This window comes from Mandrillus leucophaeus, unplaced genomic scaffold (genome assembly GCF_000951045.1).
Source record: "Mandrillus leucophaeus isolate KB7577 unplaced genomic scaffold, Mleu.le_1.0 Scaffold560, whole genome shotgun sequence".
NCBI lineage: Eukaryota > Metazoa > Chordata > Mammalia > Primates > Cercopithecidae > Mandrillus > Mandrillus leucophaeus.
In genome coordinates this window covers 1,445,922-1,469,989 of record NW_012106031.1, presented here as the reverse complement: position 1 = coordinate 1,469,989, position 24,068 = coordinate 1,445,922, and the positions used below count along the sequence as shown (strand labels likewise).

Here is a 24,068-nt window from a genome sequence, read left to right as displayed (position 1 = left end):
GATGAGCAAGACAAATGGTTACATAGATACATTAAAACAATATGCCAACACTGATTCCAGATAAACGTAAATTTTCAAACATAAAAAAGATACAAAATTAGTAGAAAAAATAAATATATAATCTGTGGTACAAAAGGTCTTTCTAGCCATAACTGAAAAATACAATGAAGTAAAAGGCTGACAGATTTGGTAACAAAAACCTAAAAATTTTTCTATCATAAAAATAAGATTAAAGAACAAAAACTAAAAAAAAATAAATAAATTAGTAAAACTTGTAAAGTGCTCTTACAAATCAACAGAAATATACACACTCAAATGAAAAAAAAGGTGAGCATTTTACTTTTGTCAAATTGAAGTTGAGAAATAAATGATGTTTCCACTTCCAGGGGAAATGGAGTAGCTGTCAACAAACGAGAGCTCTCACTTCTACTAGCCAACGAGAAAAGCCAGATAAAAACAGTAATAATCATTTGCCTGAGGGCAACAGAAAACTGCTGAGGAGAGGAAAAAACTTCCGAAAAGTGACCAGCCTTCGGCAGTCATTTTCACTCTGGGGCATGCCAGTTCTCAGCAAGGGAGAGGCTGTGAGTTCCATGCAAAACCTAGTGAAAAGTCTGGAAGAAATCACTGGGGAACAGAGGTCAAAAGAGCACTCTGTGGAGATTTTGGGAGGCTTCAGGTACACAGTTGATTTTTTCATTACGACAAGTGCCAAATACTGAGGCTGCGCAGAAAGGGAAGCTTCAAACCTAAACAGAAAGTCTCTGAAAAGTAGAGCAGAGACATCTCATGACATTCCAGAACCCACCAGGGGATAGGGCCTACAGAATATAAGCAGGCTGTTAGTTGAAAACTTACTTAGAAAGCCAGGTGAACAACAGGTTGAATAAATCAGTCTCAATTTAACACAGTCCTTGATTGGAACAATATCTATCTAGAAGAAGATATTTTCTAGAAGTCTCTCTAAATTTTATGCACAATTGTCTAGTACTCAATATGAAATTAAGAGGCATCACCAAATACAGAGCCACATGACTAAACACCAAGAAAAAAAAGAAACTAGAACCATACATGACCCAGATATTGAAGTTAGCAGACATGACTTTAAAATCATAATTAGTATGTCCAAGGAAACAGAAAAACATGAATAGAAGACAAGATAGAGAATTTTACCACAGAAATGAACATATTACAAAATAATCAAATGAAATTCTAAAGGATAAATATTTAAAATTAAAAATTCCACAGATGTTTTTAACAATAGCAGAATAAATATATTTAACTCAGCAAAAGAGAAGTCAATAAAAAATATACAAACTGAAGTGGTGAAAAAAATGCAGAAAAGAATGTTAGGGACACAGGCAACTCAGTGAAAAGATCTAATATGTGAAATAGGATATGTGTAGATGGAAATAAAAGAGAAAATAGCACAACAGAATTATCTCAATAGCTGAGAATTTTCCAAAACTAAAGAAAGGGACTAACCCACAGATACAAAAAATACTCTGTGATTCCCAAATGAGGCAAATACACCTGGTGTGTCATGTTAAATCCACCATGAAAAGGCAAAATCTGAGACGCAGTCAGTAAAAGTAAGATTACACTGTTCAAAGAAACAACAATAAGATCATCAGCTGACATGCCAAAAGAACTAAGGAAGCCAGGATAAAATGGAATTACATATTTGAAGTGGTGAGGAAACAAAAAAATACTGCCAGCCTAAAAATCTATATCCAGCAAAAATTTTCTTAGAAAGTGATAAAGATACCTTCAGAGAAATAAAAACCGAGTGTATGGGTCACCAGCAAACTTGTACTGGAAGAAGTGTTAAGTCTTCAGGCAGAAAGAAAATAATCACAGAGTGAAACATGAGATTGCAGGGAAAAATGAAGAGCACAAAGAGAGGTAAATATATAAGAAAATATAAATGATAACATAAAACAACACAAAAGTAATAATTTGAATTAGATTATAAGTCATGTATGCTTCTCTATGTAAATACTAAAAGAATATTAAAATCATCTTATAAAAGAAGGCAAGAAAGAAGAGAAAAATAACTTGACTTACCAAAATATTAGCAATACCTATTGTTAGGTGGTAGCATTATAATTATTTTTCATACTTTATACATTTCTTCTATCTAGCATTTATAATTTTATAATCAGAAAACACTATAACTTAAAAATAGTCTTTTAATCCAATGATTCCTACTCTTAGAAATTTAGTGTAAGGAGGCCAGGTGTGATGGCTCATGCCTGTAATTGCAGCACATTGGGAGGCCAAGGCAGGCAGATCACCGGAGGTACAGAGTTTGAGACCAGCCTGGCAAACATGGCGAAATCCTGTCTCTACTAAAAATAAAAAAATTAGCTGGCATGGTGGCGCGTGCCTGTAGTCCCAGGTACTCAGGAGGCTGAGGCACAAGAATCACTTGAACCCGGGAGGTGGAGGTTACAGTGAGCTGAGATTGCATCACTGCACTTCAGCCTAGGTGACAGGGTGAGACTCTGTCTCAAAAATAAATAAATAAATTAGTGTAAGGAGAAAAACAGAAATACAGTAAACAAAAAATATTTTAACTATTTCCACAGCTAAACAATGTAAATATCTAAACAATACTATCCAAAACATATTAGCTAATCAATATAATATTAAATTGAGGGAACACATTAACGATTAAAAGTATACTTATGAATTAGAATATTAATAATCATTAGATATAAAGATTTTTTAAATAAAATGTTGCATTATTAAATACAAAAGAATATTCTGAATTACATACAAATAATAATCAGTGAAATATAAAAATATATAAAATTCTAAAAAGAAACTGTTATTAATAGTTACCTCCTTTAGGTTCTAGGGTTATCAGTGAATATGCTAGAAATCCTTTTAGTAGCTTTGGGTATAAACACTATTCTACAAGAAGTTACATGTTTATTAGAAAAATTCAGAACAATAACATCAAAAACAAAGAAATTTTTTAAAGGGCAAAGGAAGCAGGCAAATCCTTTCTAGTTATAAAGCCACAGATATACAGGAAATAATGTTATTTTCAAGATATATAGGCCACTACCACTAGAAGCTACACAGTAAAGTGAACCTCTAAAATGCAATTATATGAAGTTAGAAAAGGAGATAAAACTCAAGTCATAGTGGTGAGTGGGTTGTCTTTTAGTCATTACAAGGAGCTTGGAGCTTTTTGTGAAGTTGATGGAAAAGGTTTAACATGGTTAAATTTTCCTTTTTAACACCTACTTCTAGTTGCCAGGTGGAGAAAGAATTTAAGAGGTGAAGGCTCAAAGCAGGAAGACGAAGTAGATAGCTTAAAGTTGACAGCCTAGGCAGGAAAGGTGAAAACAGACAGATCAATTTTTCCACTGGAAATTTAAAAATCAGATTTCCAGGTAAGATAGGGAGCATAATGACCCCAAGATGTCCATGTCCTAATTCCAAAACCTACGAATGCTACCTTATACGGCAGAAAACACTTTGCAGATGTGATTAAATTACAGCTCATGGTATGGGAAGCTCATTCTAGGCTTTCTAGGTGGGCCCAATGTATTTACAAGGGTCCTTATTAGAGGGATGATCCAACAGAGAAGAAGACTATGTGACAACAAAAGCAAGTGGATGGGATGTACAAGGAAGGGGCCACAGGCCAAGGAATGCAGGTCATCTCTAGAAAAGGCAAAGGCTACGAAATGATTCTCCCCTCAGAGACGCCAGAAGGAAACAGCCCTACCAATATTTTGTTAATCCAGTGAAAATGATCTTGAACTTCTGACCCCAAAAACTATAAGATAATACATTTATGTGTTTTTTACTAGCATTAAGTTTGTTGGTAATTTATTATAGCAGCAACAGGAAACTAATACACCAGGTTACACTATTCGTGTTGAAAATGAGGACTAACTTCCAGTTTCATACCACCAAGGATATATAAAAGAAAATCCTGAGTCCTGGAAAACAGAAGGGAGGTGAGCAAAGAGTAACAAGCAAGAAGAACTTGGGGTCCTTGGAACTGGGACCAAGCAAAGATTAAATGAAGTGGGTCTAGCCCTTTGCCCTCTCTCCTGTATTCCAAGGGAAAAATTTTAAATGACGGTTTCTGGAAGCTACTAGCTGGTTAAGTAACAAATATGGCCTGCTCTAACAAGAAAAAAAAAATTCAACACTAAGGTACAGAACACTCTCTCAGCAATAAAAATTAGAATTTTACTTGGATACAGTAGTACATAAATGCTACCCAACCTTCCTAACACACGAAAGTTTATTTCACACCTTTCTCTGTATTTAGGAGAAATCATTCTTAAAATCATGGACAAAAATATTATGAACCTATCATCCTATGGAGAGCCATTTGTCCAAGGAAAAGATTCAAAAGGAAAGTAAACAAGCATGTTGCATGATCAAATGCAAATATAAAGTTGTCTTTCACAAAACAGTATGACCACAGTACCTAAAATTGCTGTTGGCAACTAAGCGATTTCTGCAAATACCTTATTCTCCTCAAATGCAAGAATTCCACAAAATATTACTAATAAATTCTTAGTTTCTAAACTAAGAATGGCAAGGAAAATATGATATTATTAAGTAAATATTCTAGAAAGCTATATGTTAGAAAATACTACTTGGCGGCCAGGAGCGGTAGCTCACGCCTGCAATCCCAGGACTTTGGGAGGCTGAGGCGGGTGGATCACGAGGTCAGGAGATTGAGACCATCCTGGCTAACACGGTGAAACCCCGTTTCTAGTAAAAATACAAAAAATTAGCCGGGTGTGGTGGCGGGCGCCTGTAGTCCCAGCTACTCAGGAAGCTGAGGCAGGAGAATGACGTCAACTCAGGAGGCGGAGTTTGCAGTGAGCCGACATCGCGCCACTGCACTCCAGCCAGGGTGACAGAGCAAGACTCCGTCTCAAAAAAAAAAAAAAAAGAAAATATTACTTGGGCAGATGGGCAGAGAGTTATGTTTGTTTATAATACTAATAGACAAAGCAGTAAGTCAAATATAAAATTGTATTAATGAATATTTTTGCTATCTTTAAGTAAATGACTTAGCTACTGGCAGAGTTTTTCTGATGTTATGGTAATTATAGCAACTATGATGATAATAATACCAACAGCTAGCACTTAATTAGCCTTAAAACAGTGCTGAGCAAACAGTTACTTTACAAGTCTATTTTACAGAAGCATAGAATGGTTCTGTATCCCACTCATGGTTATGTAGCCATTGAAATGGTATAGCCAGGATTCAAACTGAATCAGTCAGGCAGTCAGAGGCAGGGAAGGTGACCTGCTGTCTCCCTCCAGTGGGTAAGGCAGTCAGGGTGCATGTGCCAGAAGCACTGATGCAGCACCTGGAGCACTCAGAATCCCACTACCCTCCCGCTGTCTCTCTGAACACAGTCTTATCAGACTGCTCTATATTCACCCCAGCAGAGAACCTTCACTCCAAAGCCTCCCCACCTGCAGTGGCAAGACAGGGGTAAAGGATGTTTCCTGGAGGTGAGGATTAGGCTACTTCCCCTGGTTGCTATGATGAAAACACAAGCGGTTCTTTCACTACTCAGTTTTGAATTTCTGTAAGAGGTGGTAAAAAGAAAATTTGCTACATAATAGTCTTCATTTTGGAATACTGGAGATATCTTGGAAGACAGATTCTTTATCTTATGTACCAGTTACTGGAAACACTTGGTTATTGTTCAGAGTAGTTTCTTCCTCAAAACTTCCTTTCCTGGTGTTTATCCAAATGAATGCTTTATAAATGATTAATACTTAGACAAAAAAACCCAATGTTAACTGGATGTGACCTCGGGGATTGATTACCTATTTAACACTCCTGCCAAATATAGAAAGCAAATGAAACTGAAGTTCCAAAAATATGAGCTGGTTAGTGACAAAGATGGAGCTAGAATCAGTCCCCTAACTCTCAACGCAAGGCTCCCTTCACAACACTGTGCTCCAGAAATTCCAGGCATCTGACAGGGAGATCTGCCTAGAGCTCAATGACATAGAAATAACAGAGTTGGTATCAATATCCACAGAATTTGTAGTTGCAAATGCAACTCAAAACTACAAATGAAAATGTTAACCCTGAAAAGTAGAACTACAAATTTCAGGGACTTCTCACAATGCAAAAAGCACTTCTAAGACCATAAATATAACCGAAGCAGAATAAATATGTGGACTTACAATTTTTATAAAGATCGAAAAATTTTACAACTATTTCCAGTACACAACAGAAAATAGTAAAGTCAACAAAAGAATAAATATTCCAAGTATTCTAAAACTTTTGATATTAAAGCAACAAAAAGAAACAAACACAAATTGTATCTAATTTGGCTGACCCCAAGAGTCTTGTCACCAATTAAGTTGCTTTCACTCTGAGAGAGTTTTGCCTAAAACAAAAATACCATCTGTTTTACCTAAAACATTAAGATGTTCTATTTCCTTGTCAATTCAGAAATCACATCTGTAGCCATTTTCTGAAAAAACAGCAAAAGACATTATATTTATGGGTGACTGCATAAGGAATGATGTTCAATCAAAATATAATTTTCATCTACTGGAAGAAAATTTCATTTCTCCAACGAATATAACTCTGTAACTTTGGAAGAACACATAGTACGTAAACAACCTAATTTTCACAAATAAAAAAGATCTTAAAAAGTTAACACAGTAAAATAAGACTGTTTTGTTGTTTAGGACAGAAATGGCAAAGATGTTTGTATTCACTTTCTGTTATCTGTGTTGACAAACGAAATCTATCCTGTGTGAGGTTTCCAGGTGAATAGAGGAGGAAACAACAAATTTTTACTAGGGCTACATCTCTTCCCATTAGTAAGCCATCATATAACTGGTAAAAAATATGAAAACAATAAAACACAAACCACTTTCTACTTTCGAAGTATTTTTAGAAACAATATTGGTCCTAGGAAAGACTCCCTACTATACAACCCAATGAACCGATTAAAGGTACAAAACACTAGAGAAAACATCACTCACGGTGAACGCAAACACAATGTCACAAGGGATAAAAGAACACATTTCAAATAAAAACACACAAGCCAACCAACTACCTGTAATATTTTGAGTATAGACTAAGTACCTACAACAAATCTGAAACCCAGATATGTTTCAGTTTGAAAAATAACCCGATTTCACACACAATTGTCTTGCCTAAAAAAAATAAAAAATAAAAATAAAGTGCTACTCTCTGAATAAGGATGAAATAAATAAGTCCAAAGGCTCTATTTAAAATGTTTCTTTTACCACAAAGTTGTGAAGTGTTCTGAAGTCCAAGATGGGCTTGAAGCCCTCCCTGACTTTTTCAGGATCAGGATACCTTCACTAAAATCCTTTTCCTTGTTCCTCTTGTTGTGCACGCTTTATTAATCTGCATTTAGAAGGAAAAAAAATCTAGTTCAGAAGAGTGGAAGACTTTGAAATATGCCACATCACTTTAGTTTATGTTCTGAACTGCTTTGGGTTAATAATTAGCTTTATGTTACTATTTTAGAAGACATGATGGCCACCAGGAGGAAAAGAAATGGAAAGTGGACAGAGAACTAAGTTTGCAAGAAACTGAAAACAATAAGCTACTGAAGGAATCTCACGTAACCATCAATTACTCCCACTCCAATAGAAATCATTTTTAAAAAATCACTCGTACTCCAGATATTTAGTTTAACATTTTCATAGTACTTTATACAACTTCAAATGTTGGTGCTACAGCAATAGCAAAACAGAATCATTCAAAATTTATATTATCTAGTAAACACACCAAAACTAACGCCAGCTATTCTTTGATACCACCTCATCTTCTTTTCAAAGTTTTTCTTCAGTTACATAGTTATGTATTTCCAAATATCTTAACTAGAAATTATTATAATCCTTTATACATTTTATGTGGTACTTCCCATGCCAATTCTGCCTTCATATTTTAATATACCAAAATATCTCATCATAATTCTATATATATGAGCACCTGTTTTTCCTCCCCATCTTCTGCATTTTCCTGATTATGGTCCTTGATGGATGAAGATGTTATTTATAAGAAACAAGCAAAATAACTTTAATCTTACCACACAAAAACCACACAATTAAAACACACTTTGTAGACTGAATTCATTGTATAATAATCTGACAATAAACTAGAACCATGCAATTAGTTAATTAAGAAAGTCCAACTTAAAATATAAATAAAAAATCGATTAAAACACAGACTAACCAGGCAATTTAGCAGGTGGTCTCTGAACATTAAGCTACTCTACCCTTATTTTTCAAGAAATAAAAATAAAAAATAGAACTTTAAATGCAATCTATCTGTTTAATCACTTTCACAAATAAAATCTAAAAGAATTTTGTACCTAAAAACAAAATCACAGCAGACTAAATTATAAGGGCCTGGTAAGGAAGATTCTTTTACGGTTCATGTGAAATTGAAGAAAACAATGATTTAAAATCCTATGCTGTTAAAGCACTAAGGCAAAATCCCACACTGTATATCACTTAAAAATCAATGTGTGAGACTGGTAATAGCCTAATGACAAACATTTTTCTTCAAACTTCTAAATGACAGTAAAAATATATATTTAATTATATTGTATTAGGTAGCCTATCATAAACTTTAAACTGCCTGATGCAAGAATTGTAAAAAGCATTATTTTAGGAGATGCAAGAATAGAATGACAAATTTTTTGAAAAAATGAATTCTGACGACGAGGGAAGCTTGAAGTATAATTAGGAAGCTACAACACTCAGTAAAGTCAAGGAATGAATTCTTGCAAAGAAAAAAAAAGTCAACACCTAAACACCTACATGTTTAGAGAATGTGGTACAAAAGAGTGAAGAGCACTGCTCAGCTAACAAAGATTTCTTGAGAGACAGACATTTTTTAACAGATTTTTGAAATGATGGGAATCAGAACAAAGAAAAGCTGAGGCACCCAAGCATGGATGATAGTAACAATCAATGCCATTTAGAAGAGTCAAAATGGTTTCTGCTATAATGCATCTTTTTAGGAAGCTTACTAATTATTTTAAGCAATTTCATAATTCTCCCAATCTAATACTCTACATATCTACAATCTCTAAACTGTGAAATCCAAAAAGCTCTGAAAAAATCAAAAGCTTTTTTATAACTCATTTGGTGGTAAATCTAAACAGAACTGACATGAAGCTTTATAGAATCTTTATTTATCCCATTTGATCAGAACATTCAGAAATTTCAAAGGAGACTCTGCAATAATATGCCACACATGCACAGTACTTTCCTAAAATTAAAAAGAATTCTGAACCCTCACATACATCTACCCTTGAAGATTTCAGGTAAGGCACTGAGGGTTTGTCTTATGGGTAGTCTACACAGCACAGTATAAGTTACAGGTCACTTAGAAAAGAGACCTTGCCTGTGTAGGTTCTGAGCAAGAAAGAATCAAGAAGAAATGAAAGAGGCAACAAAATATGAACACATACCAGTACAGTGCTGCCCAAGACAGAAATACAAAGTAAATCTGTCATTGAATGAATGAATGTATGAATCAAAGAATAAGGAACTATATTTTAACATAGGCCCACACAGTCCTACAAAGAAATAGGAAATGTTTAAGAATAAATATTCTATTTTCTTAATATTTAAATACCCCAAATCCCAACTGGATATATATGCTCTTATTTTATGAGCTTTTATCTATTTAAATTTTTAATTTTGCAGCATCTAATTATGTTTTGGTTTTAGAATATGCAGAAAATTTTTCAGTTTCATTGTGTTTGCTATGATTTTCCTACCTAACTGCTAAGTCTTGAGAACACGTTTTAAAGAAATTTCTAACCACCATTACTGATTTATTCAGTATAGACGTGTTCCTAGAGTGTTCAGAACACAACTCCAGTCCCTGAGCTGAAGTGACCAAGGAAGAGTAGCTGATAGAAAATCTGGTAGCTGCTCTTTGATCTAGTTAATGAATCTAATTTGCAGATGCTGCTCCTTCCTACCCAACAACCATTATCACTTTCTCCTTTACTGATAAAAAGCCAATTTTATTTAGGATGGCAACAGTCATAGCTTAAAAAACAAAATCAAAATGAACAACAACAAAAAACTGTTTCACCATGCTAGATGCAGACATGTGACCTAGTTCTGAACAATGACATGTAATTAGAATTCCAGTATGTGGAAATTCTGAGAAAGTTACTGAGTCCTCAGTTTATCCCAACTGCCATGACCTTCATCCTTTGCTCATCATCCCTCTTTCTGGATGAAACACAGATATAATGTATGTAGAAGCAGGAACAATCCTGAGTTTACAAGAACAAGAGCCACAGACTAACAGTGGCAGAGCTAACAGGTAAAAGCAGCCTGGACCTTTGATGACACCATGGAACGTATCATGAGCCCTAGACTACCTACCTTGAAACTTGTCCATAATAATAATAATAAAAGGCTTTCTTCAGAAGCCATTGTAATAAGGTTTCTGTTGTATGCAGTTCAGTGCAATACAAAATCAAACACTATACATGTAAGAAGTCATATTGGGTAACAAAGGAAAGCCAACAAGTACAAAAAACTTCACCTTTAAAGAAGAAAATGATTAATGCAAGATGATTCTAAATCAGAACTATTCCCATAAGGGTTAATCACTATGGATAAATTATTTAATTGCCTGATGATTACAAGACTTTTTCTCAGAATTTTCACCCTCTCCACCTCCAATTTTTAGTTATTAGTTTAGCAAATAACTCCTATGTACCAAGCACTTCTTCCATATTTCACTCAACCATTCATAACTTCAAACAACTCATCTTCATTTTCTCCAAAAAACTTGAAAACACAGATTTCATAAAAACTTAAGCTAAAATCCCAGAATTTACCAGCCCTATGTTCTCTTTATTACAAAAAGAAATGCTAATTTAGGCATCTTCAAAAAATCTTTCTATATAACTCACAAATGTAGACTATTTGACCAACTCATTATTACTGATAAACATTTAAGTCTTTTAAAATATTTGTTCACATGATAAACAAAGCTGAAATGCATGTCCTTGTCCAAAGTTCTCTCCACCTCCATATATGATTATTTGTGCATGACAGATTCCCTCCAGTGCAATTCCTAGCTCAAATGCTACTGGCAGTAGGTCACTTTCCTTAAAGATTTGATAGGCACCATTTTGGAATGATGAACAAGACCAACCCATACCTGCAAGAGGTTTATAGTAAGTCTCTTCAGAGGACTATTACGCAGGCAGTTACTGGGTAAACACACAGTCCCATGGAGGCATATGAGAACACCACCTAGCTTCAAGGATCTCAACGAAGTTTCGAGAGGATGTAACATCTAAGCTGAGTCCAAAAAGACAATCAGAAATGTATCAGGCAAATGGTGTATGTGTGCATGTGCATGTCTGTGTGTGCACACTCGGGTGCATCTGGAGGTGAAGTCCAAGGTGGTTTTTTTTTTTTGGAGACAGAGCCTCGTTCTGTTGCCCTGGCTGGTGTACTGGTGCAATCTTGACTCACTGTAACCTCCGCCTCCCTGTTCAAGCGATTCTCTTCCTCAGTCTCCCAAGTAGCTGGGATTACAGGTGCATGCTACCACACCCGGCTAATTTTTGTATTTTCTGTAGATATGGGGTTTCGCCATGTTGGCCAAGCTGGTCTCAAACTCCCGACCTCAGGGGAGTCACCCACCTCAGCCTCCCAAAGTGCTGGGATTATAAGCGTGAGTCACCACACCTGGCCAATATTGGAGATTTTTTGTTGTGGTTTGGTTCTTTGCTTTTGTTTTGTTTTTTTTTGTTTGTTTGTTTTTGTTTTTGTTTTTGAGACGGAGTTTTGCTCTTATTGCCCAGGCTGGAGTGCAATGGTGTGATCTTGGCTCACCACAACCTCCACCTCATGGGTTCAAGTGATTCTCCTGCCTTAGCCCAAGTAGCTGGGATTACAGGCATGCGCCACCATGCCCGACTAATTTTGTATTTTTAGTAGAGATGGGGTTTCTCCATGTTGGTCAGGCTGGTCTCAAACTCCTGACCTCAGGTGATCTGCCCACCTCGGCCTCCCAAAGTGCTGGGATTGCAGGCGTGAGTCACTGCGCCCGACCTCGTTTTTTTTTACCCCCAGGCAGTAAAGATGTAGAGGTAATACAACAAAAAATGGAGTGTCCAAGAATTGATAGTTTTCTGAATTGTTGTGCTCTGAAGAGAGTCATTGTAGGGCTGGAGCACATAGTGCAGACTGAGGTAACGCATAGTGCAGACTGAGGTAATGCAAGAGATGATGCGAGAGAGATAAAAATGCAGGCACACAAGCCACGTTAAAGAGTCTAGAGTTTATCCTTAGGAAAAAAGAAGGGTTTTGAGCTAAGTTACAACATCATTGCTAATATTAGTTAAGTGCCTGTTAAGCACTAGGTCCCATACTATGAAGTTCATACACATAACCATATTTAACCCCTCCAACAAATGTGTGAGGCAGGCACATCTGTCACAGGGTTATTACCTGTCACCCAGGGGAGGGATAATAGCAGTCTGAAGCAGGGTAGTAGCACTGAAGATGAAGAGAAGTGGACAAATTTGAGACACATTTGAAAAATAGAATGAGGCTGGGCACGGTGGCTCACACCTGTAATCCCAGCACTTTGGGAGGCTGTGGTGGGTGGATCACGAGGTCAGGAGATCGAGACCACCCTGGCTAACACGGTGAAACCCAGTCTCTACTAAAAAAAAAAAAAAAAAAAAAAAAAAATTAGCCAGGCATGGTGGCGGGCACCTCTAGTCCCAGCTACTTGGGAGGCTGAGGCAGGAGAATGGCATGAACCTGGGAGGCAGAGCTTGCAGTGAGCTGAGATAGTGCCACTGCACTCCAGCCTGGGCGACAGAGCAAGACTCTGTCAAAAAAAAAAAAACACAGAATGAAAAGGTCTACCATGTGTTTGGATACTAGTTGAAAGTGAAAAGATGAAGATGATCAGGGTAGCCCCATAATTTATTGTGCAAACTAATGCACTTTTGAGAGTGAAAGAGGCCAATAGTAAAAAAACTGTCATATCTGGTCACTCTAAAATTGAAAGAGCTTGGGATCACATAACAGGTTCAAGCAGGGAAGAGGAGTTCCATTTTAAACACTGTGAAGTGGAGCTGCTAATGGGCCATCCCAAGAGAGCTATCCACTTGACCTGTGGGTCTAGAACTTAGAAGACTTGTCTCAGCAGAGACAGATATTTGAAGAGTTAACAGTACACTGATAGTAAGTGAAGGCAATGGAATAGGAAATATCACTCTCACCAGAAGTTGGTATTTTTTCTCTTCTTGATGAAAAACTATTATTTAGGATCTCTTATATGCTCCTGCCTCTCCACCTCTTTCAGGCATTAACATAACCTGAAGCCACAGATCCACGGTGCTGTTAAATTCTATCAAAACTAAATAGACATTTCTACCTTCAGTATGACAATAAAATTGACAATAATGATCTAGATTTCACTATGTCTAACTGCTTTCAATGCCTTTTTAATTCTTTATTTTTAATTGTTAATTCTAATTCATCTATCAGTCAGCTGAATTGACTCATCAAGAAATTTTTAAAATTTTTTTTAAAATATGGGAAGTGTGCCTGTGGTATGTTTTGTGTTTTCATATCTGAAAATGTCTCTCTACTACCTTCACATATGAGAGAAAACTGTGAGTATAAAATTATTTCAAAACTTTATAGTCTTCCTAAGTCAGTCTAGCATTTGTTCTATACTATACAATATCGTCTTTCTGCCTGGGCACTTTTTTAATATGTCCTTTTTCCTTTTAATTGAACTAAGTTACCATGGTGTACTCGGGGTGGCTCTTTTTTCATTTTTATTACCCAGCACTCATCCCTCTTCATCTATAAAGGGAGGTCTTTTCAGCTCAGAAAACTTTTCATCAATTATAGCTTTGATCATTGCCTCTGCTGTAATTTTTTCCTAAAGTTTTTTAATTCTTTTGTTGGAATGTTGTCCTCCATACCTATCATCATCTTTCTTCTCATTGTTGGCATTTGTCTTCCTTTTGTCTACATTCTTAAAAAAGTATCTCATGGACTTTTCTTTCCACATCTATACCTTCTTTCAGTGTCAGCTTTACTCTTCAGCATCACTAGTGAAGATGGTCTGTTATTGCCCCTCCAACAATCTCTCCTTATCTCACTCCTCCCCTCTTTCAAATATTTTCATTTTCATTTCTTTGTCATCTTTTTGTTTCAGTGTTTCACCTTGTTTCATATTCCTCAGAGATTGTAACTCAAAACTTTTTGAGAATTCCAGGTCCTCTTTTAAAAAAAAAATTTCATCTAATCTATGTAATAAATCATTTTAATAAGTAAGATACTATTCTGAGTCATCATGCTGCACCCTATTTTTTAATCAGTCTGTACAGCTTTTTCACAGCTCTCCTATGATAACCATTCAATCACTTATCCTCAAAGAAGTAGACATTCACCTAGACTCTGTGTTTACTAAAACTACCCTTGGTCCTTTTTATTTTGGTATTAGCTTAAGTCCTTCTCTTACGTAGAGTTAGTTTATTTGACAAATATTTGTTGAACACCTACTTTGTGCCAGGTATTTGTCAGGGGATGCAAAAGCAAACAAAATCTCTGCCCTGATCGAGCTGCTATTCTAGCAAGGGAGGCAGACAATAAGGAATAAATGACATGGCCAGTTTGTTAATAATGCCATGAAGGATGTAAAGAGGATTCAGTGATGGAGAAAAAGAGTGAATAATAGGCTCGCATGCATAGATCCAGCCTGACTGCAAGTTTCCAAAAGGTTAATATCCAAGGTGGCTGTGCCTGATTGGTATTTAGTCTTCTATACCAGCTCTGATTCTGAACAAAGGGAAGGCTTCTTTCTTCAACAAAGAATATCACAGTATTCTTCTGGCCCATGCCACCACCAACAGCAATTTCCTTGAGAGGACTTTCCTAGCTCAATGATCTATCCTAAGTTCCCTTGTTTCTGCTTATTTATTTCTGGCAGATTTAGTCTCCAAACTGATTGCAAAATATGGACACAGTGGAAGCCCTTTCATCAACGTGATCAAGGCTGGCAATAGATCTATTAACAGAAAGAGTTAAAGTTGACCTGAAAATAAAAGTTAAAGTAGAAAATCACTATGATATATATGTGTTATTCTTAATATTTTACTTTACCATGTAATATATATGTGTATCATATTCAAAATATACAAATCCTTTGCTTTGACTATGGAACCAGTAATTGGAGTTGTCATATTCTCTGCATAACCAAACATGTGATAATCTTCTGTGGTCCCAAGCTTAGGTTTCTCTAAAGTATAGCAAGAACTTAAACTCAAAAATATTAAGAAAATCTGAATGCAGGCTGCTTCTACATTTTTATGATTTCTTCCCAAATCTTTTGCAATCATCTCACCAATATTTGTCAGTGACTCACCTTTGCTGAATACTTCCAAAGTCCTCAACTTCATAAAAAAGGGTTTTTACATAATTCATCAGCATAATAAAATGGTTTATGAGAAAAAAATAACAAGAACAACTTGTTTAGGAATAAATAACTGATTCATGATAATCACACAACTGAAAGACTGGAGGGAGGGAAGTGCATTGGCCTGCTAGCTAACAGCCTGTTAGCTACAAGGCCACATTGCCATGGGCACTGAAAAGGAATGAAAAGAATCAGTTGATCTAGTTGGTCAATTAAATGAAGATTGGTCAACAGAGACCTTAGTCAGGGAGGAATAAGAAAAACAAAACAAAAGCTACATAACTTGCTAATAGCCTCAAAAGTAGCACTCTTCCAATAGAAAAATATTTGTTCACTTTCTAGTTAATATAATCCCAGAATTTCAAAGCCTTGGGGATAGACATTATGAAAAGGAAAAGGAATCATTCTCCATACTTGCTTTAAAAGACATGCAGGTTGCTTTTATTTCAAACTGCTTATCATTAATCAGCAAGTAATTGCATTTTTCAGACCAGTTCTATCAGCTTTGTAGTTCGTGGACATCTTAGATTGTGGCAATACATTGACTGTCAAGCCAAGGTTTTGGTATTCCTACAATTGTTCATCATCTTCTACATTTTCATATGAGCTTTAATGGGAAACTGAGAGTCAGTCTCATGGTCTCTAGTCAGCCATCATGTAAATTGGAAGTGTCAACTATTTTTTTAATATAACAGATGTTATTTCATTTCAGTCAATGTGAGGTTGAAACAGTATTTCAGGAACTAATACTCATCATTCCCAATGTCATAAAATAAATAGAAATGCTAAGAGTGGAGGGAACTGGAACAAAGGTGGAGCCTTTTCTTGTCATTTCCTACCCAAGAGATCTTTATATTTTCTTGAAAAATTAGGCAAAATGTAATCCCGTGATGATTGAATTAGAATGGCAAACACCAAATAAGATTATTTTGTATTGCTACTGAGCCCTGACTGCTCCAACACTAGTACCAACCACTAGTCAATGCAAACTATTTTCAACATAAAATTAACTTATGTAGCATCTTGCAGGTACCTTGAATTCCTTAAGAAACTTTTGGTTATTTACATAATACAATATATTCTATTCAGTCTTCTGGATAAAGCATGCTTTCTGAAAACACCCCAGCAGACTACAGACAAGATGAAAAGTGCTTCTGGATAATCAGGGAACTAGCCAACCTATACCTTGAAAAAATCAAAGTTAACACGTAACAGAGACAGAACATAGGTGAAAACATACAAATATCTTTTACAAGCAATTTTATATTTAAATAGAAAAGCATCCTAGAGGACAGTTTATAAACTCATCCTTCAGATCCAATAAAATTCATAAATACACTGTGCTATTAATGCCCAGATATACCTAAACTAGACTGGAATACAGAATAGCTTAGTTTTTATGTGTTTAAAAGTCTCTAGGACCATCAGTTACCAATTCCCTCATCAAAAGAAAAGTTCAAAGCAGCTTTATTTAAAAGGTAAAGATATCTCAGCTTTTCTCAAAATAATAGAAGCTGGAGAGGGTCCAGCATGTCAAATCCTATATTCTATTATTGACTTGAATTATTTTAGGATAATTAAAAAATATAGCCAACCATTTTCAAGAAAGAAAACCTTTAATCTGACATTTTACACTCATTATTCTGTTAACTAATAGAAAGACATTTCTATATACTAGTTTTCTAGTACATGTCAAAATTCAAGCTTAAACCATCATAATCCATGAGCTATTAAGGACAGTTCCTGGACTAATTATCGTGGTTAACACTCTTCCATCTCCTCCACAGTTGAGCACAAAGTACGCTCCCTCTGTACACTGACAGCTCTTTCACCAGATTCACTTCTCAGACTAGAGCTGCCTTTTCAAGTCATGGAATCTCACTTCTGCCCTTAAGCTCCAAATGCCTCTATCAAATAATGCTGCCACAATCTGAGCGGTTAGAATTCTATTTTCCTAGAAATTCCATTTCCAAAAAATAAAAATAAGGTTGTAAGCTTGGCTTCTTCATTTAAAACTTATGTGTAAACAACTGGTTAGAGATATTAGATATTTTCTAGGACACATTCTTATTTGGTATAAAAATAAGTTGATAACAAAAGAAAAAAAAACTCACATAAAGCCTTGAATCCCATTAAACTAATAGATAATTACTGCCAGAAGAATTGTTTACAATAATAATATTAAAAATACAAAATGAAGAATCAGGCTATGTTGATAATAACAATAAGTCTTACATATGAAAACCAATCTGATAAAGCCAATTCAATCAACTATTTGGAACTATCTTTCATATCCGTCCATTCTGAATAGCCACCCAAAATCCAATCTCAATGAAGTTAATGCTGTAAGAATGCAATGATGCTGAGATGCAATCTGAAATTTCTCAGGTCTCATGGTATAAAACTAAAATCTTAAAAGGACAGTTATACAAATTCCCAGCTTTATCGAATTACTGTTTATCTTTATTTGTAGTAGTACTTAAAAGTTTACTTGGAAGCACTCTGGCACCCAAACTCCAAATATGAGACCAAAGAAATACCTAGGGAGAACATATACCAGGATACCACATTTTCACATAGAATGTGAACCATGTTCTATGTATATCTGGTGTCTGAAGATTAATATTCTCTTCAGTCAATATTTAAATATATTTCAATGAATCTGTATTATTCTTACTACGTTGCATATAATACCACAGGCATGATGCTAGAAATAAAGAAATAATTCCTACTCTCAAGGAGTTTACAATCTAGTGTGATTAACTTTAAATAATTATACTGGAAGAAACAAGCCAGCATTAACTGCCAGCCATGAGTGACCCACTTTGGCCTGATCTAGGTAGAAATTTGGGGCTAACAGTGTAATGGGATGAGGTATTGGGCATATTGGGAGGTGGGTGAGGTTACTCTGTACATGAAAGGTATATGAACTGAGGTAGCCTATAGGTGAACTGTCACAGCTACTCTCCAAAGATGACTACCATCATTCCCTTTGCTTTCTATACATGCTCCTCACATCAAGAAATGGAGAGTAATTCCCTCCCCTTGAATCTTGGCTAATCTTCCTTGACCAACAGAATGTAATGAAAATGGCCTTCTAGGACTTCCAAAGCTAGGTCTTAAGAAGTCTTGCTGTTTCTACCCAGAAAACTCACTTTTGAGACTTTCAATCTTAAGATACTCCCTCTTAGAACCAGCCACTATGGTTAGAGAAGCCCAAGTCATATGGAGAGGCCATGTGTAGGCATTGGCAGCTAACAGCTCCAACTGAACCCTCAGTCAACAGGGAGCATTAACTTTCAGTAATGTGAGTGAGCCCTCTTGCACACCGAGCCCAGTCAAATCTTTGGGGAACTCCATTCCCAATCTCCAATTGCCTGCAATGGTATGAGAGACCCCAAGCAAGAACTGCCCAGCAGTTCTCTACAGAAACATGGGAAATATAATACATTGTATTTAAGACATTAAGTTTCAGAGTAGTTTGTTAGGCAATAGTCGACTAAAACATTTGACCATCAGGTCAGACTTTCCTCAGTAGGTAAGAAGTACCTAGAGAATGTTGAATTTAGAAGTGACTTTCTCAGAGCTCTGTTTTTGGCTAGATTCCTCTGATAACTTCATGTAATAAATTAGGGGCACAGAGAAATTGAAGACAAAAAGGTAAGAAAGTGTTGAAGTAATTCAAGCATGAAGTATGGCTTAGAACTAAAAAGTGACAGGAAAAAGGAAGATGCATTTCACAGATGAGAAGAAAAAAACTCTCCAACTGATAAAATTAAAGGAATAATAGAAGGTAGAGGTCAAAGTAGGTTCTGGGGTTTCAGAACCTAGATAACTAAAAAGATAATAATACTCTTAATCAAGACTGGCATCCAAAAGGAAAGCATGTATGGAGAAAAATCAGAAGAAATTAAATTATTGGTGCTGGGAGGTCATCCAGGGAGAACCATTAGACGAGCCAATGGCAATGGGTTATGGGAGGGCTTTTCTGGAATTAAGTACTTTTTAAGAATACCTTAAGTTGATATTCTGAAGTAACTGTTTTCTATACAAAAACTATGAATCCACACATGATATAGCTCATGTAACTGTGTAAACTAAATTAGGCATATCAACATGTACTAATGTCACTTTAAACAGATCATGGACTACTTTTTAAATACTCACAAAGTAAGTTATATTAAGTTTATTGCTATAACTAATATTGACAACAGCATGACCAAATTTACATGTATTATTTATATTCTATGGGTTTAAGTTAGTATTTCTCAATCTTTTTTACATTATCACCTCCCTAATGACTCTTTTTAGACATTTACTAATCACCCACATACCATTTTAATGCCACACACAAACTGTTTACCTGTTATGTACTGTATCTATGTTTTATATATTAAAAAGAATAAGATTTTCTTCGAATCCCCAAAAAACCAATTTTCACTATCTTGGAAAGAATATCTCCCCCATTGAGAATGCATGGTTTATTTAGATAGTTTGTTACTCAAATAGGAACTGAGTCTATAACTAAAACAAAGCCAACCCTTAGAACATTAAAGAAGACTCATGAAGAATATGACAAAGACTCATAGCCACACCTCTAAAACTTCCAATTTAAAAACTGAAAAGGGCAATTACTTTAGTTTCAGTGCCTGCTAAATAAAACTACCAAATTCTTCCATTTTAAAGGCCACTATCATTCCTTCATTATTCATCCATTTTTACTGAGAGATCAGTAACTAAAATAATTTGCAGCTAACAAGTAAAATATAGATTTTAAAACCTAAAATCTAAGAAGCCCTAACCTACAAAATGGATAATAAGCATAAAAATAAATAAGAATCTGCCAATCAGAAGTATTCCTAATTTACCTACCTACAGAAATAGGAAAGTCAATATTTGATAAAAAAGAATTGTAAAGAAGTAATAGGAAGATAAACACTATACTATTTAAATAAAAACTATTTAAAAAGAAACATCGAAAAACAATCATTTTACTAATAGCCCCCAAAATTCCATTTATGTTTACCTGTAGTTAAAACTCCTCAATATGAAAGCTTAAAAATATTTTTCTCTTTCATTAATATACTATATTTCATAACTTTCTTATCTGGCATTAGAAAGGCAAAATTATTAATTACTACTTGCTAAGGCAAAAACAGTAAAGGAAGGAGAGAAACTAAAGGGAACATCTTTTCCTCTGACCTATTATATTACAGTTCCAGCCCTGCCTCACCCCACCCACCATAAAAGCACCCAGAGATGGGGCACAAATCACTTACAGCAGCATATATTATTCTTATAACCAGCAAAAACAAAGATGTTCCTCCACCAAAATATAAAAAGAAAGAAAAGTTAATAAATGAGAGAACTATGCCTAAAGCCAAATAGATTTACTAATGCCAGAGATTACTAGGAACACAATATTTAAGGAACAGGCAAATAACCGCAAATGCATCAAAACATAACTTATTTTAAGACAAAGAAAACATTTTGTAATTTTTATAAGTAATATTTCTTTCAGTGTCATTATCCCTTCATCCGAACTACGACCTGGCAATCTGAAAACTCCTACGGCTTGTGCCGTGTTACAGAGAACATTAGTGTTACTAAAATAAAAAAAACTTATTATCTCATTCTAAGGAATAAGCTGTATATATCTTAGGTCTCTACTTACTAAAGAAATTTAGACAACTAAGGTTTTAGTCTATGCTTAACAAAAAGTCTCACCTTAACTAGCAACTATAAATTCTCTATACTTTCATTCATTTTTAAATAATTTTAATAAAATACATTTAGTTGAAATAATGAATTACTCTTTGAAATTATTTTTTTTATCCTATAATTGGTAAGGGGGGTACTAAATATCTCAATTCTGACAGTTAAAGGTTATGTTACAAAAAATAACCACTGTGTGCCTGGGTCAACTGGGAAACGACCAACAAATATTTGGTTATTAAAAACAGATAACTTGCTGTTTAAAGAAATACCAATAAAACATAACGCATTTCTTTATAATTATTAGGTAGCCACCAGTTAAATGCCCTGGTTTAAGGTCACTGCATGCCCTTCCCATTTACTTCAGCATAAATCAATAGTGCTAAAACAGGGCTGTTTCACAAGCAAAATGATAGTTATCTAATGAACAATTTACAGTAGAAACCTTGATCTTCTAATATTAATAAAGTTTCTTCTTTCATTTAAAAATAGGATCAGGGATTAATGAAGACAAGGTCGTTAAATGAAAGGTTAATCAAAAAAAGATATAATCTGAAATTAATTTTACAGAGATAATGTTTTATAAGCTACATATTTATCATGCTATACCTTATATCTGTGAGAAATATTGTTATAATAGTTTATTCAGCAGTCAATGTACTAATCACTGTGTTAGCTATTAGCCTGAGCATAACACAGTCATGAAAGAAAATCCATTTTTTAGGAGTTTTTTAATTAATAAATTGATTGCCTCAAAATACATGCTAACTAAAAACCAGAACCATAAAACCTAAAACTATTAAGCCAGAAAGTGGTAAACATTTGTAAGAAATTATGAATTTACCTTGGCTCCGCACTCAGCCTTATTATATTTTTTTGTGGCAGAGAATCTTGTGATTTTTGTTTCAAATCCTATAAAAATGAACAGTGATTTTTAAATTTTACTTAACACTTTACGGACTCATCTTGAAACCAGAAGATCATTCAAATTCAAGTTTAGCAAGAACAGATTAAGGACTTATAAAAATTTAAATATCAAGGGGCTTCTAATTAAAGCCAAGCAAAACAACTAATTATAATGCCCAGTTGCCTTACTAACATCTTAATAGTATTCTAAAACCCCATATATTTCACATAGTTTGAAATATTTATAGAAAAGATGAACATACAGGTAATTTATATTAAGCAATAAAAATTCTTTCAAATACTGTACAAAAAATTATATTTCAATGTCTCTTTTAATTAAGCTTCTCATCCTCTTTGCTAATGCAAGAACAATGAAATCACACATTTTTATGATGACCATAGATGAAATCACTAACCATCTCCAGGAAGGTATCAGAAGAGTAAGAGTCATATGTGAGTTTGTCCTTCAAAATAAGAAAAAATGCGGAAGTTCCAATTATCTTCTCCAAAACCATTAATGAATGAAAAAGTCTGTAAACCAAAAATTTTATTAGTCTGAGAAATAATTTTAAAATCTGCATACAATATTTTCAGTTTCATTAATAATGGCCAAACCACCAGTATCTTCATCTTGCATTCAAAGTGAAACCTATAATGAATTTATGACAAACCTGCTCTTTTTTCCCCCAGAACTAAGTACTTAGAAAAATGGTTAATCAGAAGATACAACCGACAAGAATGCATTTAAAACTGAAAGCTTTCTGGACACACCTGAAACACATAAACATACTCAAACTACATATACTTTCTATGAATATTGCACCAAATAATAATATCCAGTAGGATCACCCCAATAACTCTGAGGCATTCTACCAAAAAAACATGACTTGCTACTTTAGAAAAAGTTCTAACAAGGGTTTTAACAATGAATAAAAACATGAGCTAATTCAGCTCACAAGAAAATTCAATTAGTATACAAGTTATACCCCAAGAATTAAAATAGATATTTTGTTTAGTTTCATGTTCTTGTTCAAGAGAACTAGGAGGACAAGAGTTTTTGACAGATGTGAATAATGAAATTGTCTTCATCCCTGTCAATTTTTTTGGTCACTGAAATTACTAACTATATTCAAATTGTATTTTTAAGTCTAAGGAATCAAGTCTATTGATTCCAGACCAATTCTGAAATATATCCTCAGTATATCACCAGCTACTGCTGAAGCACTACTCATGGAAAAAAGGAACTTGCTTGAAGATTTTTTTTTCCCTAATTCAGTTATGTTTCTTGAAGGCTTTATAGACCAGGCATCCATAGGCAAATTCATATTGGAGAACTATGCAGAAAATCCTCGCTAATCACATTTTCAATTATATTATTTTTTCTAACACAGAAAGCAACTTTGGATCTATGCCTTAAAAACATTTTTGTTGTCATGCAACAACAACAAAAATACCTGTAAAAGAAGTTAACTTCTTTTTTGCAGAGTATTAATATTTCCTTCAGAGATGTAAGTGACCATGATCAATGTTACTAATTAAATATATTTACATGGCAAATCTATAATTTTAATGCTAAAATCTTATGGATTTGAGTTCATGCCATAATTCAATTAAATTTCCCAATATATTCAAATGTTTTCCTAGACAGTGTTAAGTGTTTTCACCATACTAAAACACCATATGAATGAATATGGTTCAGTTATGACAATAAGACCCTCAACCTAAGTTGCTTTCTATTGTCTACAGGGCTATCTTTATTAGGCAGCCTGAATCTGCAGAGTGAAAGTCATGTTCTCCACCACCTAAAACCACAGATGTATTAAAGAGTCCTAATTAAACTGAGTCAAAGCCAGGCATCAACATTTGCATCCTAAAGGCACACATGAAGCCTTCTCATAGGATGAGTACTAAAGACTACAATATATCACTCCCCAAATGTTTTCTCAGGATG

General features: G+C 34.8%; 1 protein-coding gene across 1 annotated transcript in view; it reads right to left on the bottom strand.

The window, feature by feature from the left end:
* Positions 1-24,068, bottom strand: part of MAN2A1 (mannosidase, alpha, class 2A, member 1) — a 162,313-nt gene that overhangs the window by 57,529 nt on the left and 80,716 nt on the right. The window contains exons 11-12 of the mRNA XM_011998208.1: positions 22,534-22,648; positions 22,056-22,123 (exon numbers count right to left, since the gene is read on the bottom strand). Coding sequence (XP_011853598.1) covers positions 22,056-22,123; positions 22,534-22,648 — 183 coding nt within the window. The remainder of the gene's footprint in view (positions 1-22,055; positions 22,124-22,533; positions 22,649-24,068) is intronic.